This window comes from Achroia grisella, unplaced genomic scaffold (genome assembly GCF_030625045.1).
Source record: "Achroia grisella isolate CSIRO2021 unplaced genomic scaffold, CSIRO_AGI_Agris_v1 utg640, whole genome shotgun sequence".
In the NCBI taxonomy this organism is placed as follows: domain Eukaryota; kingdom Metazoa; phylum Arthropoda; class Insecta; order Lepidoptera; family Pyralidae; genus Achroia; species Achroia grisella.
Window position 1 is genome coordinate 512,311 of NW_026712977.1, and position 19,745 is coordinate 532,055.

At 32.0% G+C, this 19,745-nt stretch overlaps 1 protein-coding gene across 1 annotated transcript in view; it reads left to right on the forward strand.

Moving 5' to 3' along the window:
• Positions 1 to 5,922: 5,922 nt before the first annotated feature.
• Positions 5,923 to 19,745, forward strand: part of LOC131849276 (alpha-1,3-mannosyl-glycoprotein 4-beta-N-acetylglucosaminyltransferase A-like) — a 31,182-nt gene continuing 17,359 nt past the window's right edge. Inside the window, exons 1-2 of the mRNA XM_059199312.1 lie at positions 5,923 to 6,055; positions 19,015 to 19,127. Coding sequence (XP_059055295.1) covers positions 5,923 to 6,055; positions 19,015 to 19,127 — 246 coding nt within the window. The remainder of the gene's footprint in view (positions 6,056 to 19,014; positions 19,128 to 19,745) is intronic.

The window sequence follows — 19,745 nt, forward strand, 5'->3', positions numbered from 1 at the left end:
TAAAATGTATTTAACTTAGAAAAGCGCATGCTTCTTTTTATAGGTCTCAATTAATAATGTAAACTCAGCGTACGCTTTGCCTATAAGTAGCTTACAGGCGGGACCTAGCTCAAACGAAGTATTGCTGCACGAAATGACATTTTTGCTTTCAAACACAGACATTTTCATTATAAGTTATAGAATACGAGTGCTTTGATGTTATACATGGTTGCATGTTGCTCAATATCCGAACCAATTAAACGTACGGAATATCCCAGGAAGTGCACCAGACGATATGTCATTACCAATGTGAAATAAACTTATACTTTATTTGCCTAGGGTTCCTTTTTATTTAAAATATTGAATTTATAAAAAATATGTCTGGATTCAATAATTGATTAGTCTGGCTATCATCTGTCTATATTACTATTAGTCTCAAGGGTTTCATCGGTCGTTGAGTTTAAAAGAAATGATGGCTACTTTTGCTGCTAGAGTCGGAGTACAGCCGCTTATAAATGACTTATTTTTCTGATTCAGTATTTGGGCTTTCTACTCAGTTTCTAAGAGTTGTAGCGTGAAGTTTTTTACTTATATACTTCCTAAAGAAGAGCTATAAAATAACAAAAATATTAGTTTCTAAGATTAGAGTATTCAAACAAACACTTCAGCTTTATAATTATAATAATTACTTTAGATTAGAGTTTTACCAGTGTGTAATAAAAATAATCTATTTAAGTGTAGTATATGTAAATATTTATCTAATATCTTAATTCTATTATTATTGAAATTTACCACGTTAATATCCAAAATGGCTATAAAAAACCTAAAAATAAAAAAAAAACTCTACACACCCATGATTTCTCGAGAGCTGTGCTACTTCTAATATCTTGTTACTCCTGTAATTTCAGCTTTAAGTCTATAATTACGTATTTCTCTTTTTCCAGACAGATATATGGTATTTTTGTACGTCGAAAATTACATGGAATTAAAAAAAAATGTCTGTATTGAAATAAAAATAAAACGGATCCATTTCGTATAAAATATAAAATTGATATTTGAAATTTTAAGCCTATCGAAAATTACGCAGAATTTGATAAAATAAAAATATGTCTTGACATGAACAAAGGAATCCATTATGTGCGAAATATAAACGATATTTGAAATTTTAAGCCCCCACTTCGAAACCACTTACAAAGAAAATAAAAAAAATCGAATCTTCAATTTCCATCATGGAAATTTTATTCCATTAGCCTGACGTGTCTAAAACGACGATTTAAAATCAATAGCATTAGCAGTTTCCCAAATATAACGCTGTGTACATAGTCTGTACATAGTCTCGGCGTATGGGTTTTGTCTATATTTTAGTACGGATCTCTGAAATGAAACTATTCCGTCCCTTTCCATCAGCCACACCCCCCATAGGAGGAGCTTCAAAAAGATGCACTAGCACAACCTGTCAGGTATTGGGTGGTACCCCAAGACAATAATTGTACCGAGGGTGGATACCTAGGTCTGCCCTACGAGAGTCGCGCATGTCTAACTTGAGCACAAGGGGTGGGAAACGTACCTTTAAATATCCTGGTAACTGTAAAAATCTCGCTAAAGCTGCAACGACGGGCTACGAACTGGTCGTGTCTGAAACTCAGTTAAAATAGAATTTAAAATAAAAAATCTGAAGTAATATTCCATACCCGGTCAGTAAAGGGGATTCAAATTAATTCGAGTCTAAGTGATATATTTTCGATAAAACCGTACAAGTTTTCACAAGAAGGAAAGTTGATATATGGTTTTCGTCCTCTTGTTTCGTAAAAACTTCTGAAACTACTTCTAAACTTATCTTAACTATTAAATTGTTTTGTCCATTTTATTTCTAATTATTTTCTTAATTAGAAAAATAATGTGATAAAACACTGTAATATTTAAAATGGGTTTTTGGTATTTCCAGTTTTTATAAATAAAAGGACTAACCCATTACGTGAGTATGAAACTTTTTTATTTTCGTATTTCGAATTCTTTATTCGGCCAGTATTCAATTACACACATTTGTTATAGACCACTTGCACCCCTTTACTGTAAATATTCCGAGCATTTTTCTATGATGCCCAGTACATAGCCCGTCGTTGCAGAATAGTAATTTTTTTGTGGCCATTTTTTATTTTGTGACAGTACAAGTGTTCCTAATATCGTAGTGGTTAGTTTTAACTAATATTGTTTTTTATAATTTTACATGTGATTTCTTTAATAGATTGTCGTATATTTGCCCTAGCTTCGTTTCCTCACCAGAGTCGAAAGAGAATAGAGCAATTCGTTCTAGTACAGAAGGGAATCTTCGAAATTATATTATAACCGCTTTGTCGACACGGTAATAGATGGCTAATGTCTTGTTGGGTAAATCTTCATCTTGGTAGATCCTACTAAGGGATGTAAATGTATAGGAATAGGATTTCTTCGGCTTTCTATATGGTGGTATTTAATCACCGTCAAATCTGAAGACAGTTTGTTTCTGATCACCAAAACTACGCTGGTTAGTTAAATAGTTAATTTTAATATACCTTTATTAATTGTATTTTTTCATATTTTTAGTTTCAGATACTTAAGAGATGGGATGGGAGATAAAAAAATATACTCCACAGGATATTTTTTTAATTTAAAATTATAATTCGAGAATAATCCGGTTTATTCATAAGTTTGTTAAAAATAACTTTGGAATGGCGTAATTTAATCCATTTCAAATTTAATTACATGACATTTAATCTTGTAGGAGTAACTTTAATTTTTTAGCCTCCATTTCGAGCTCATAATAAAATAAAATAAATTTTGTAAAAAAAGATTAACGAAATTAATAGTTTTTTAAAATTAATAAGTTCCATTATGAATGAGTCGACGGTATCTAAAACTATTTGAAAATGTTCTTTTTATTAAAATTATAATTCGAAAATAACGCTAATAAGTTTCTTTAAAATAACTTTGGAATGGCGCAAATGAATCCCTTTCGTTTAATATCACATTTAATATTGTAGGAGTAAGTTATAAGTTTCATTATAATTGAGTCGACGGCATCTAAAAGTCAAAATAAAATATAATTAATTTTCTAAGAAAAGATCTACGAAATTAAAAGTATTTTACAAATTAATGAGTTTCATTATGAGGGAATCGACGGTACGTAAAACTATTTGAATATATTATTTTTATTAAAATTATAATTCGGAAATAACGCGGTGTTTAAAATTATTTTGCAATGGCGTAAAATAAATCCCTTTCGTTTAATATCACATTTAATCTGGTCGGAATAACTATAATTACTAGCCTCCATTTCGAGCCCGAAATAAAATAAAATAAATGTTGTAAGAAAAGATCTACGAAAATAAAAGTATTTTTTCAAGCTAGAAAATTTGATGAAATGAAATTGAATTAGTGCTAATTGGTAGTTTGTATTCACACACTTAAACTTAAAAATGTAAAGTAATAATAAAATTATTTAAAGAGCAACACGCAAGTTTCTTGCTCATTCTTCTTGTGATGAGACAGCTTTCCGAATGAGCGGTAGATTAAAAAAATGTAATGACTATTCAAAAGTGCTTCAATGTAAGTTTATTTCAATAAATAATTTTCTATTCTATTCTATTCAAATTAATATGTACCACATTATAATTGAGTCGATGGTATCTCAAAATATTATTTTTATTAATAGAAATAGAAATAATCATTATTCAAATAAACTTAATATAAGCACTTTTGAATAGTCAAGTTTTTTGATTCTACCTACCTATGCTCATTCGGAATGCAGACTCATCACAAGAAGAATGAGCAAGAAACTTGTGTGTTGCTCTATTAAAATTATATTCCAAAATAAAGGAGTTTAATAATAAATTTGTTTAAAATAACTCAGGAATGACGCAAATTAATTCCTTTCGTTTAATATCACATTTAATCTGGTAGGAGTAAGTTTAATTACTAGCCTCCATTTTGAGCCTAAAATAAAATAAATTTTATAAGAAAAGTTCAACGACAATAAAAGTATTTTTTCTAATTAATAAGCACCATTATGATTAAGTCGACGGTATCCAAAACTACTTGAAATTTTTATGAATATTAGTAATCCGTATTTTCTGAAATATAATGCGGCTGTAGTTTCTAAAATATGATATTATAATGGTGACCAACCATCGGTAAAAGTCTTACCATATGTGTTACCACATAATTTCAAAAATCAAATCGATAGCATTTCTATTTTCTGCAGTAAAACTCGGTGATTTCAATAGAGTTTTATCACAAAGGCTTCAGTTTTGGTCAGCTCAAAACTCAAAAGATTACTTAGTTTTACTGTTTTAAATGTACATAATAATCCTTGATGTAGTAGTCACAGTGATGAATATGTAGCGCTATATTCTAGATACCACGCGGAGAATTATGAGTACAAAGTATTTATTCTATATCGTTGCAAAGTATATAAATTCGTTAATTCAATATTCCATTTGCTAAAATAAAATATGATCTGTATTCATTGGAATATATCAAAATATAATTTGAGTTCGTCCCGTAGTTTTCGCGGGGAGGATTAACGAATATCAGTTTCATTTATCCCCACAAACTTTTTAATTAGTAGGTGTAACACAGTCATATCGTGTATCATAATAGTGCATATAAGTACGATTATTGTGGCAATAAACCGATTATTTTTTTCTGAAGTCAATTGGTATACTTAATTTGCGGTATAAAATAGGTAATTATCATTTATACCTTTTTAGTAATTTCGCATGCTAACTGCTAATTTCATGAGCAGGTAGAATAAAATACATTATAACGCAGAGTAGACGTTTATGACAATGTACAGTGAAATAATCTGTAGAGAGTAAATTAGGTAAGATATTTTAAAAATGAAGTTATTAGAACTAAATTTTTATACTCCATTACAGAATGGATTTTAATACTGCCCACTTATTATTGTCATCATCCTTAACAATTATAACCAACAATAACTAGAAATTAAGTTTATATCTTGTTATATTTTTACCGTGCTATATATCGTTTGTAGTTATAACGTTTTTTGTATTGAGATAAAGGTGTTATTGAAAAACTAAAGGCAACCTCTCCAGAAATAATACAGAAAATATACATGTAAAGAAAACGTGATAATTTCATCATTTAACATGCCCGTTTTTAGCTCTGTATATTTAAATCCGACATAGCAACTGGACCTACCGCCGTCTCTCGGTTTACATTTTTGTTTGTAATCATTCTCAACATTGGGGTTGAGAATGATTACAAACAAAAATATTGTAGGTAAGTTTAGTCAGGGAGTAGTATAATTAACACATAGACTTGGGCCAATGAGAAATATGACCGTTGGACTCTAAGTTAGGGTAGTTTTCCTTACAGTAGAACGCGAGATGGTATCGAGTCACTAGAATAGGATAAGCTTTAATTGCATAACACTGTTGCTAACAATTCTCATTTGAAACAAATAAAAATTTAAAATTTTCCATTTATCTACTTGCCATTTCACATTTGCAATTACGGCCGACGACACTTGCATATGCAATTCTCAAGTGGTACATAAACAATTGCAAACCAATCAATTTTAATCTGTTGCAATTGAGAGTTATTAGTTATAACGTTACAAAATGAAGCTCCGAGTCTCAGGATTGTCAGTATACAATCAATCGTGCTCGCAATCACTGCTCGTGCACTAGAAATGTTTACTGGGGCGGTAAAATAATCTTTTGGTGGGCTACAATAGTGAAGCATGGGAATAGCCAGTGCAGGGGGTAATATTCTTTTTTTTTTAACTGAAATGGTTAACTAGCTGATCGTCCACCCTACGAAGACTATGGGTGTCACTTCGTCATTTAACAACAGCCTGTATTCCTGTGGAGTAAGTAATCTTTTCGTTTTTAGGAAACAGTGTTTTATATGTATGTAATTTTGTTGTACAGACGTACAATGTCACACGCTGTCGGGAGCTTGTCCCGCGTCATCGGGATCTTCGCGTGCGGCCCGCGGAAGAGGCTCACCTTATATGTAGTGCTGATGGGGTTTGCACTCTTCTCTCTTTTCGTCTTCAGTGTCACTCACTGTAAGTACATTTTTTTTAAATTATCGCACCTCTGCTGAATAGTTGCATTGAAATAAATATATTGTAAAGGCTATTCCAAATGTGTACTAACTTACTTAGTGCCGTAGAATTGTATTCATATACAATTCTACTGCACTGACTAAGAATACATATGTGACAAGTCATATATGTATTCTTAATTAGAATAATGTATTCTAAAACTAAAGAGTAATAAATATGATTTTCATGGTTTATGATTTCTGACACTATTTGAGTGGAGATGCGTTATAATATAAAATTGCTCCAATATTTTTTGTAATTGCCATCTGATGGTAATTGGCTACCGTCGCGCACGTGTATGAAGCACCACGGACATCGGATTATTATGTGACATCCACAGAACTCAGGGACTGCCAAATTTCGAAGGATTAAGATATATCCGTACTCTGTAGTTTCACTGCCTTATCTCACTATTTAACCGAAATACACCTTACAAGGTACTTAACGGAAGAGAGACAGAGGTACAACCACGCAGATGCTGATGATGAGTTGCACTGTTTATGTATGAAATCGTTATACGTTTAATTTTTCTTGTTGTTTTCTCTAGTTGATTTGTCCTTATCTTGCGTATAATTTTCTTAATATTATAAAGAGAGAGAAAAGATAAATTTCGAATCTAGGCACGAATTTCAGAAATTATGTCGTTATTTTATAGGTACTTTCTTCCATCATGTTGTAATGTGATGTTAAATTCCTAAATATAATAAATATATGTAGGTATAGGTTTCATGTTATGTTAAATTATTAAATATAAAACAATGTTATGAGAATGTTTGTCTTCAAAATAGAACTGCACCTGCATAAAATCGTGATAGGCTGCTGGTTCGAGTGGAAATTAAACATATTACAGTGTTTAATTTTCACTCGAACTAGCAGCCTGCCTACTTAAAATAGATCTGTAACAAGTTTCAGTGTTATGAAAACGGTGGAATAAGCATGAATAAACAAGGATGCAAGTTTCAAACTAAATCACGTAACTTTGTTGCATAGTTTTCATACATTAATATTAATAATAACCTCCGGATAATTTATACATCCAGAGCTTGTTTTATTGGTACTAGAGAATTGATATCAAAATATAAATACATTTTTTTTTAAATTCATACATAATTTAAATATAAATCACCCAGACCAAGTTGAAGCCACGACTATAGGAAGTAAAACGGTGTGAACAACCGTTAGACCACCGAATTTCTTTACTTAAAATTGAGCAGTAATTACGATAGATATTACGTCATAACTATACAAAAGTGTTTATTTCGGGCAGTAATAAAATCTGTATGAAGTACAAAAAGTACGACCACGGTATCGAAAAATACGGGACAATTTTCGTTATTACACTATTACACTCCCACACGACACAATATAATATAATATTCTCTCATCATTTCCACCTGAGAGAAATCAATCCGAGTCAGTTATATATAAATCTAGTCTATTTTATTTATATCAAACTAGCTTCGTCTCGCGACTTTATCTGATTTGCAATAAAAGTTCGCCTCTCACCGTTCTCGTAATACAATCTATCCATACGTCAATTTTCATTAAGCTCCGTTCAGCATTTAGTCGTTGAAATAGTAACAAAAAAGTAGATGGACAGACACTGACACGCTTTCGCATTTATAATATTAAAAATGGATACGATATTGGCTACTGGTTTAAACTTTATTGACGGTCCATTTCAATACAACTCTATATATAGTAATCACTACGACTGATATACTCTTACTTAGTGTTTCAACCAGTTAGTTGTGTATTTTAAATTTAGACTCTATTTAACTAATTCATTGGAGTTAAAATATAAAATACATTTATATTTTAATTTACATACAGCATTAATGCTATTTGATAGTTTGTATTCATACATTTTAACTTAAAAATAAAATGTAACAACATATTTTTTAAACATCAATTTTTTGCTCGTTCTTATTGTAATGAGACTTTTTAATGAGTAGATTAAAAAAATTAAGTGCGACTATTTAAAAGTGCTTAAATATAAGTTTATTTGAATAAATAATTTTCTATTCTATTCTATTATATATACATATCGGGATGACTAATATTGTTATGATAAATATCCCATTGATATAATGTGTATAATTGCAATATAGTTGATATGATTAGCTCTTAATGGTACTAGCGATTTCGGCTACACAGACTTTCATCCCTATTTCACCCCTTAAAGTTAATAAACTATATTATTTGACATATAGAATGGCATGCGTCCGTCTCCGTGATACAGTTTATCTTCACGTAAAATCTCATTAAATACCATTCAGCTGTTTAATCGTTAAAAGGCATCAAACATGCACTAAACCACACATTCGCATTTATAACATTAGTATCAGTAATCATGGTAAATATACAGTTTATATGATAATATATATACATGTACATATATCATATATGTATATATGTTATATTATATATTATTATTATTATCTAAAATACTACATGTATATGTTGCCATTGTGTACGATGTTTGTGAAGAGCAATAAATAAGATTTTTATTATTATATACCTACTAATTTTATCCATAATACAAATCCAAAAGTTGTCTGTCTTTTACTCTTAGTTTAAACTAGCTGTACCCGCGACTTCGCATGGAATTTAACTTTATATTTATAAAATAAAAGAATTTTTCTAAGATAAAAGTAACCTAATTTACTTCTTATTACATCAGCTACCTGCCAATAAAAGTCCCGTCAAAATCGGTACAGCCATTTCAGAGATTAGCCGGAACAAACAGACAGACAGACAGACGACAATTGTGAAAATTGTTATTTTGGAGTATGTACCGCATTTATATTCATATGCATGCAGTAAAAATGGTTATTTCAATATTTCAAACAGACACAATTTTATGTATATGTATAGTATTATGTATATGACCTAATATGTTATCACGCAGACGTACATCCGTTTTCTTTTAGTTTAAAAAAATTAGGAAGGGTAAAAGTTTATGCACTCGATGCCGCGGGTAAGAGCTAGTTAACTGAACATACCAATTACCGAAAATAAACACTTGTTGACGACTTCCTTTATATAATTAATCTATAATTCCCAACACTGTCAATTCGCTTGAACTGAGAGGCGAGGCGTCCTGAATTGTGTGAAATTGTGGAAATCCTATTCTGGAGATCTGTTTTTAGAAACAAACGATCGGCCCACGTCTCGACGTGCGAGGTTCAGTCAAAATATTGTTTCCAATATTACTGGTATATGTACATACTAATTCTCAGTACGTACTTATTATAACTACATAGTAAAAATCAAAGTCGATGTCCCTATGTATGCTTAAATCTTTAAAATTACGAAACGGATTTAAAAAGCGATTTTTTCGTAAATAGGCAGAGTGATTCAAGAAGTAGGTTTATATATATAATACATGTACACCCGTGCGAAGCCGGGGCGAGTAGGTAGGTTATGACTATACAAACTATCACCCGCGAGTTCGTCTATTTTCTTTGACAACTAAATATCTATTATTAGATACGGAACTGGTACCTAAAATTTAAGTTTCTACTTAGTTTAGGTACCAGGGAACAATTTAAATTGTAAATATTGTATGCAAAATATATATATTTTTTTCTCAGCTTTTGCTTGTTTTCTCGACACTTACACTTATTATTATTATTTATATTTAACCGAGTTGTAACACGAATAAGTAAATTTAATACGTCGATTAAAGCATATTTACGCAGCACAGAGTAACAAAACGATTACTGAAATGATAAGCGTGCATGGCAATAGTTGTTTATGCACGGTATTTTCATTTAATGTTAGACATAGACACCTATATTTGAAAACGATGTTAACATACTGGCGTTTAAAAAAAAGTAATTCAGTTCTCAAATGAATCTGTTAGGCAGCAGAAAAAAAATATGAATACAAAAAACTTGACCTTTATATACGTCGAAAGAGTCACCTTTATTTACCACTAGGTAGCCGACCCGGTATCGCGCGAATGTATATATATTTATACATATAAATAAAATTGGAGTGTCTGTTTATAATATTGAAATAACTGTTTTTTACTACATGCATATGTATACTTGTGGTGCATACACCAAAATAACATTTTTTATCATTTTTGTCTGTCTGTCTGTCGGTCTGTTTGTTCCGGCTGAAATGGCTGGCCCGATTTTGACGGGACTTTTTTTGGCAGGTAGCTGTGTAATAAGGAGTAACTTGACTACTTTTATTTAAAAAAAAAACTTTTATTTTAGAAAAAGACAATAAATTTCCACGCGTAAATTTAATTAATGAAAATCTTTTATTTTAGAAAAAGACAATAAAATTCCACGCGTACTAAGTCGATGGAACAGCTAGTCATACATATAAACCTTTCTCTTAAATCACTCTATCTAGTGCTAAAAACTGCATTAAAATCCGTTGCGCAGTTTAAAAGATTTAAGAGAACAGACAGGGGAAACGACATAAATTTTATACTATACTAGCTACTCGCCCCGGCTTCGCTCGGGTGTATTATATATATAAACCTTATAGAATCATACTAATTAATAAAAAAACCGCTTCAAGATTCGTTGCGTAGTTTTAAAGATAGATAGACAGGGCCGGACAGACAGCGACAGCGACTTTGTTTTATATTATGTAATGATACATAAAGATAAAATTACCAGGTTAACAATATAAATAACTGAACATCTATCCTCCCAAGTGACATATATATCATTACGTCAAATTTTATTAAGATCCTTCAGCCAGTTCGTCGTAAAAATGTAATAAATGGACAGATAGATGGCATGCAGATGCTTTTACATTTATAATACAAGCAATTACCCGAAACTTCGTCTGCCAAACTTACATTTCTTATTTCACCCCCTACTTTAGAATTTATATATAATTTATGTTTAATCTTGGATTGAGTCCTATCTCGTTATAAAAAATCATAAAATCCATTCAGTCGTTTAGTTGTGAAATGGTAGCAAACAACCGTACAGACAGACACACTTTTGCATTTATAATATTAGTATAGATTTATAAGTAGCTGTACTCTCTACTTCGGATTTTTTAAATGAACTGTCTATTACTTAAACTATATCTTTATTTCCTGAATATACGTACATAATTAACAAATAACAATATATTCTGTCTAAAAGTAAGTACCTGTATCATAGTTTGTCATTGAAGTAACTATTAATGTCATAATACTTATTTTTAAACCTTCGCGTCTAGTACACATATATACATACATAGTCGAAACGTCGAGACACGTAAATACCTTTATTTATATATATATAAAAGTCGTATTAAAACTTGTTTAACTATATTAATAAATGTCTGAATAATTTTTAGAAAACTGAAATTCTTTCTATCTTTGTCGATAAATTATTATTATTATTAATTAGTATTTTCGTATCCACGACCACTGGAAGTAAGGCGAGGTGCTAACCCACTAATTCCGTCCGATAATATTTCATATACATGATTTATTTTTGTGTTATGTTCAGATATGATTGAGTGACTCTTAAATGACGGGACTTGTAACATTTCCTACTCTTGCGCCCTGATTATATTATCAATATGCCAAATATTGTACGAGCTACAAATGTATTCCTAATACTGATTCCACTGCGATAAAATTTTGTCCAAAGTATTGATCACAGTTGCGGAAAGTTGATGTCTCGTATGCAGTGTTCAATTAGGGAGTCGTACAGAGAAATGTATTTCTGAAGAATATTTCTGTTCACTTTCAATATTCAGATACAGACACGCCCCGGGAACTATCGAGAAAATATATGAAATACATTTTATTCTTGAGACGGTGTCTAGACTACGACACTGTCGATATGTAAATAATGTTTATTTTATAATAATTCGCCCAGACACCTCAGCTTAGCTCGTATACTCATTGAACTGTAAGGTTTTTCCAACGCTCGGAAAGGTATGGAGTGGGCGCACTTACAGCGAGACAGGTGAACAAATAATATACACTGAATATATTTTATTTGCATAGTACGGTTAGAGAAATAACATTTAAATTTCGTGTCACAGTATTTGCTATGGAACTCAAAACAGCTAGACAGATTTTTGTAATATTTTTGGTGTTTGTTAAGTCTGAAAATAGGTTGTAGATTTATTTTTATAGACCTAGGTAATAAGGGTGGCGCTATTCAGAAATAAGTTACATTAAATAGCAAAATAAAATGTGGGTCCATTGTATTTATCACAAAGATTTTTAGCTCATATTTTGTGAAAATTTCATATAATTACTCCAGGTATTTTAACGTTAAACTTAACACGTATACATAAATTTTTCGACACTACGATTTTATAATATGTATAGGAAACAAAGACTAAATCCTAAACCTATTTTAGTAATGTGAGCGTGAACTTTGTTTTTAATTATATAATACATATTTTTGTAAAATTAATTATGAAAATCTAATGAGTATTGTAAAAAAAGGTTCGTCTAATCTATCTACCCTATTTGTTGCGTTACGTTGGGTGTTCTATTTAAGCAGATACAAACTTTGTCTACAACCGACCGTTGAACAACCACTCAACTTGTAACAATACTATCCTGTGGTAACTTTTTCTGAATGGAGACCGAACTCGCCAGCGCGAATTGTATACTCTGGCCACTGGTTGAATATGAAAAAGTGATATGCAATGAGGTCACTTAATCCATTGTGGCGAATTTACTCGAATGTTTTCCAAAACTAAGTGGTGGTTAACTCTATATAACATTCTACGTTAGTGGGTCGTAATAGGAGACTAGAAAGCACCTTTGCAAAGACCCTTGCAATGTATCCTATAAGGTTAGCCTCCAACCACATGGTACTTTTTCTGTTACTTAATTGAAATGACAAACAAGCTCAACACGGCCCATCTTATGGTAAACAGTCACACCGTTTATATACATGAATTACGGATATCACCTTATCATGAATTCCCGGCGATTCCACCTAAACATTCCCGTTTCGGAGGACAAATGTCACAATCGAAACACAGCTTACAAAGCAGACAGCTTGGCGATTATAATAGACGTCTACTAACTCAGCCAGTTAGTAGACTAAACGATCCTGATTGAAATTAACAAACATGTCCAAATTTTTACACCGTTTTAAAATTACTGTGGTCATCTCCTTGCGAATTCGTCGCTATATCCCTTTAGATCACGCAGGTGTACCAATCCACATTTATCCTTGAATTTTTTTTATTATCAACGTTACAATAGTCTCAAGGGAACTAAACGGTGCTAAACTGGTCTATATTCGCATTCAATCAGATAAGATTCAAGTCAATGAACACAATGTAATCCCCTTCCCCATCCAATAGAAGTAACCGGTCGCTCTCTGACCTGTTGATTTGCTGGGTCGATCTTCATACTTGAGTCGAGCAGAGTAATCCAACTGGATGAGGTCGATTTAGGGTTGCCTGCCTTTAAATTTTATGCACTATAAATTATTATTACTTTAATTTCTTCCTCTTCAAGGAAACCGTGATATTTCATATATTACTTCGATTTGGCATCAACCTATACCAAGTTGACGCCAAACTCAGCTGTTATTATTTTTTGGTACATAGAAAGGACTTAATTCAAAAATAATACAATATTTTCGTTGTAGTTACTAATATTTAATCCTTGCTAATATTATAGATGCGAAAGTGTTCCGTTTTTCTTGTTTTCTCTCAATGGAATTTAATGAATTTTGACGTGAAGAAATTGCATCACGAGGTAAGACCTATCTTTTACTAAAAAAACTGACGTAATCGCGATTAACTTTGTATACTTGTCTATAAAATAGCATCCGTCGTACCGAAATCAAAAATCTCACTCCTGCACGAGGACCCTCGTTGTTATCCTTTTTTTTTAGGAGGTGAAAATCCATCATGGAGTCTGCCCGCCTGAGGGGGTGGACGATTGGACGTGTTCGGTGTTGTCTGTGGATCAACTCGACTGATGGGTAGATTGTGTTGTTGGTAAAAGCTTTAATAAATATAAAAAAAATCTTCCACATTGAGTGTAGTCGCCCTCTTGTCAGACGGTAACTTGCTAAGTGGAGGACTGGAAAGTTGTAGGTTTCCACTTAAAGAGATTAAATTACTTTAACTGTAACAATGGTACTGTAGAAATAAACTTTATTCTCATTATATATGCATCAGAGCGACCGATGTTATTTAAACTAATAGAACTGAAATAATTATCTTAAAAGCATCCATTATCGAAGTCCGCGAAGTTTGCATTTATTAATTTTCAAAAACAATTAAATAATTTTTGGTATTTATGAACTTGCCCTCTGCTCTAGACTTCATCTGTGTAACCGTGATCGATTTTGAGTGATTGATCTGTTTCGAACACCCGGCTTGCTTTATTTTGTCATTCAACTAACTATATCTTAATATTACTAGTACTATAAATGCAAAAGTTTGTAATTATGGACGTTTCTTACTCTTTCACGCAAAAGCTATTGAACGGATGTTTATTAAACTTTACAGTAATATAGCTTATGCATCAGAATAACACATAGGCTATATTTTATATTGAAATTTAACGCAAGTTTATGTTCATTCATGCTTTTATTTTGTATTTACACTAATATTAACATTTATTTTAAAAGCAACAGACTTTACTAAGTCTTTACTCATTCTTGACTGAATCTGTATTTGTATTATAAATGCCTAATAGAATAGAAAAATGTTTTTAACATATGAGTGATTCAATTATTCTAATTCGAATAAATAGAAATTTAAGTTTATTCGAATAAAGAATATTTATATTTTTCCATCTCAAATATTACGTATATCCTTCATGATGCTTGGTTAAAGCGTTAACATGTGACAATGTCACAAATAAACCTTGGCATTTGTAGTATATGTTAGGTTGCTACTTAATTGGAGACAAAGTAAGTCAGGCACGTGCGTACGCGCCGCTTGGTTACATACATACATACATACTTGTCCGTTAGAAAATGTCCTCATTGACTAAATATGATTGTATATGTCTACAAGCAATCGACCTTGCAGGTGTTTTAACTCACTACTTTACTTAGTGACGGTCGTGGGTTCGATCGTCGCTCAATATTTTTGCTTTGATCTCCATGAGTATGTTTATATTGGTCTGGGTGTTTTTTTTAATGTGTATATTTGTTCATATTACCGTAACACTTTTTATCTTAGTTTATTACGGTCACACAAACGAAGCCACAGTCCGAAGTTAGTGATTTCTAAATACTGTGAATTATTTAATTGGTTTCTGAAAATTGATTAAGTCAGACATTTTCAGAATTTAGTAATGGATGTTTATAAGATAATTATCTTGAAAAATTAATAAAGTATTAGTTTAAATAAGATCGGTCGCTTGGATGCATATATAATGAGGATTAAGTTTATAACTTGATACCATTGTTACAGATAACCTAAGTTAATCTCTTTAAGTGGAAACCTACAACTTTCCCCCGTTTTATTGACTTGAGTTCCCACGTAAAACCTGGTTTCCGCGCCAGTGCACCGGATCACATTATACAACGCCGTAATCATTCCGCGTTCAGAACTAGTAGTTATACTGTGACAATGTTTGCGTTTAAGTAAAGAGACCACTTGAAAAAAGGGGATATAAATTAGTTCTTGTTGTTTTGTTTGTTGCCGCCTTCCCGTGGGAACTTCAGGAAATTTATTGCATTGACATTTTATTGACTTGCGTTTTGATTTGAAATGAAAACTAAGATTACTCTAGAGAAAATACAGTTGCGATATTATATCTAAATTTTTTATATAATAATATATTTTATTTATACAGTTTTATATTATATATTTTCATTACCTTGGTTATTGACTGTACCGACCCACCACCAATATTAACTGTACTAGGATCTTCGTATAAATACGAAATGTTTGTACTTCAGCTCGAGGAAATTTTCTCCTCGTACAAGTTTGTACCAGTTTTCACCTGCCTGATATCGGTAAAAAATATAGTATACGAGTTTTAATTAGATTTATAATTTATTCTCACAAGGTTAGGGATTGTTGGCAACCCTATCCAGCATATGTGACAGTTCCAAACACTAAATAGTATAAGTCAAAGTTGCAGATTTTGATATAGTTTTCGCTATAATTACGAAGGTTTCTTTCAGTAAGTTTATATGTATCAATTTATATGATCCTGGTCATATGTATTGTGTTTTCATATAAAAATCGAGTAAATTCCAAGACACCTTTAGATGGATATAAGAAATTGCACTTGCGTTTGATTGAGAATGAATACAAATGAAATTAGTTTATTGATAAAAATAAAATGTATCTATAGTAAATTTTGAAACTGAACAATTGTAATTGTTGTGTATAAGAAATAGGTTGTAGTTATATGACTATTACTGTAATCTCTACCATAATTATTTTTATCACTTAAATTTCTCTAGCGTAAAACATATAGGTGTTTGTATTAAAATTTCTAAATCATAGCACCTACACAATAATAGTCGTTTCAGCTGATAGGACATGAAGCGATGTGTTTACAATGTTTACACGATTTCAAATTCATGAATATGTAGAAAATGTAGGCACATTATTGACATGTATGAATTGAAGCAAAGATATTTTGAATATATAAATACCTATTTAAGTATTTATATATAAAGTTTGGTATAACATTTATAACGAAATTCCAAAAAGTTTCGTAGATAGACTTAAATCAGTTGGTTATTAAGCATGATATCATAAAACATTTGATCCCTTACGGGGTAGGCAGAGAGCATAGTTTTATACGTTTTCATAACTAGTTTCACGTTGCACTTTTTCTTCAATCCTGACTCCGCTGCCTAACAGGACGTCAATCTGATATAGATAAGTAGACATGGAATTAGACTCTACTCTAGAGTAGAGTCTAGTCCCCTATCCTATGTCACTCAGCATTTAGATTGTGCATCTGTTTCGTATAAACTAACGGAATATGTGGAGCTAATGTGTTAATATTCTTACTAATGTGGCTAATTAGATTTTAGAAAACACAAAACGTGACCAACAAGTGGAATATTAATAACATGAAAATAAAATAGTTTGGTTAAGTTTCTTGACAGTTCACAACTGAAGTAGCTAGCCGGACTGAACGGTAGGGTGATAGTGATAAAAAACATGACGTGTAGGTAGAAAAAAGGCCTATGTGAATAAATGATTTTAAGTACAAAATCTCTGCGTGGGCACGGAATTCTTATAGTGGGACTATTCAAGTGACGGAAGTATATATATATATATACTATTACTTTATAATACGGTCGCTATTAATTTGAAATTGTTTTATTTGACTTTATACTACTATTGTCGCTAAATATCAGGGTATGATATGACACAGAAATTGTAGGGTACGAAAATATCCTAGTCCTCAGAAATGGCATTACGAGTTCCACGGATGTCACGTGATGATGTGGTCGAAAGGTCATGATATTGACAGCGGTTACTACTAAGTTGGACCGTAGCCTTATTTGACATTTTAGTTCCTTTTTTTATTTTTTTCTGCCTCATTCTTTATGGTTTCTTTCCTTTGGCATATGTCTTATTATTATCTATGTATTCCTCTTTTTTTTTACCAGTTACACTTAAAAAGCTTTGAGTGTTTCTCTCATAATCTGGGGATTCACCTCATTATCTCTTGAATATCTATAAAAGCGGGATAGAAGGCAGCTTAAGTAGCTTATATCCTCTACATAGAAAAAGTTGTATTACAAAGTATTAACTATTAGTTTCGACATAACCGTAAAGTACAAAAGAATCTACTTATAGATTTATAAACAGATTTTTCTGAAGGCTTTATAAACCTTTTGTAAATGTGTGCATATATTGTAAACGTATATTTTTTTTGTATATATATTACAAATAAGATGAAAACATGTAGAATTAATCCGATTTAAAGGAATTTTCCTCCATGGCAACCGGTGCTTGTAAGGTCACAAAATGGACTAATGAAAATCACTCTGAATAGCTTTGTTTTCTCATTATTTGTAAAAATACAATAATTTCGAAGTAAAATGTTTCTGGTATTTGTAGAATATCCTATATCCTGATTAGGTATTGCTTATATAATGAAATTGGATTTAAGTACAGAGCAATTAACACTATGTTTTATAAGAGTCGGCACTCTCCTTACGACAGTCGACCAAATCATTTTTCATTTTTCATTACACAGCTTCACACAAAACTTGTTTTAATTTTTTATGCCTTGCACATGCCACGAAACCAGCAAAATGAATAAATTAAAACTGGCACAAACTGAATTAAAGTTACCAAATATGACGCCTTAAAACATTGGTTTCATACAAAATATATTTTTGTACCTAGTGACGCAAGCTTGTGTATTTAAGTAAATCGTTTGTTACGAACTAATAACACATTAGTAAATGACATGTTTTGTCTACAATGTCAATTAACGAATCAACAGTTTGACGAGACAGACACTTTATTAGTCTGAAAGTATTAATTACATCTCACATAACAAAACTCTTCGAACTATCCGATATTTATAGTAGTATTGATTATAGGAGGCTAACATAGTCCTTTTCTTTTATAGCTGACGGCTCTCCTGATGGTAAGTGACATTTGTCACCTATATATAATGCATGGAGGGCTATAATGTTATATCTATGGGGAGAGATCTTCTTTCATGCATGATAATGTTGCGTCGTTTAATATCTGTAGAGAACGACAGGTGATTGGTCCATAATTAGCTAACTAGCTAATTACGGACCAGTCACCTGGAATTGTCCACGGTATCCTGGGGGTCAACCTGATATGGTACATTAACAGCATCGAGGCACTCTTTATTACTAATTCTAACAATTCTCTCCCCCATTATTGTATGATTGTACAGGCCGACGCGTATGCGCACAATTGCACTCGAGATATCAGATTGACCCCGATTGTTATCCTGTTTCAGTGTTGCTAACTAAAATCCCTCTTTGCAGTCCAACTGCCGCGTGAGAATGAAATGGAACAGCACATAACGGAAATGCAGGCGAGTCTAGACTTCCTGGAGTCACAGTATCGCTCGCGGCAGGAAGACGTCATTGCGTTGCAGGTACTTTGTTCCCCGCCCTGAATATAGGTTACATCGTTGCAACTGTTATACCAAGTGGGTAATCAGAGGAACTGCCAATTGTTGATGGTGGTCAATCAAACACTTTATCACATCATAGTAAATTATTGTATTTATTTTAAATATATAAATTAACGTTTCTTGAGTATCTGCAATGGGAAATAAACTAATGGCACACCGGATGGTAAATGGCAACCTTCATCTATGTACTTCAATAGTACTACGGACATCATGTAATTATGTTACGCCTGCGGTAATCGTCTTATATTGCCAAGGGAGGACTAAGTATTTTTTATACTATGGTGGCAAACATGCATACGGCCCATCCGAATGGTTACCGTAGCATGGGGACGCCTGAAGCACCAGGGGTATCACGTGCGCGTAGCCGACCCTTAAGAAATCTTAATATAGCCTTCTTGAAAACCCAAAAAATGTTGATGTCCAAAGAACAGGTTACAAAGTTGCATAGCAACAGAAATAGGTGAGATTGTCGTATCCGTATTAACGACTTCATTGATAATAACCCAGGACAAATTACAACCGCCATCTACTCCTAAGTTATATATAATTTGTTTTTATGGATACTAGAATTATTAAGAT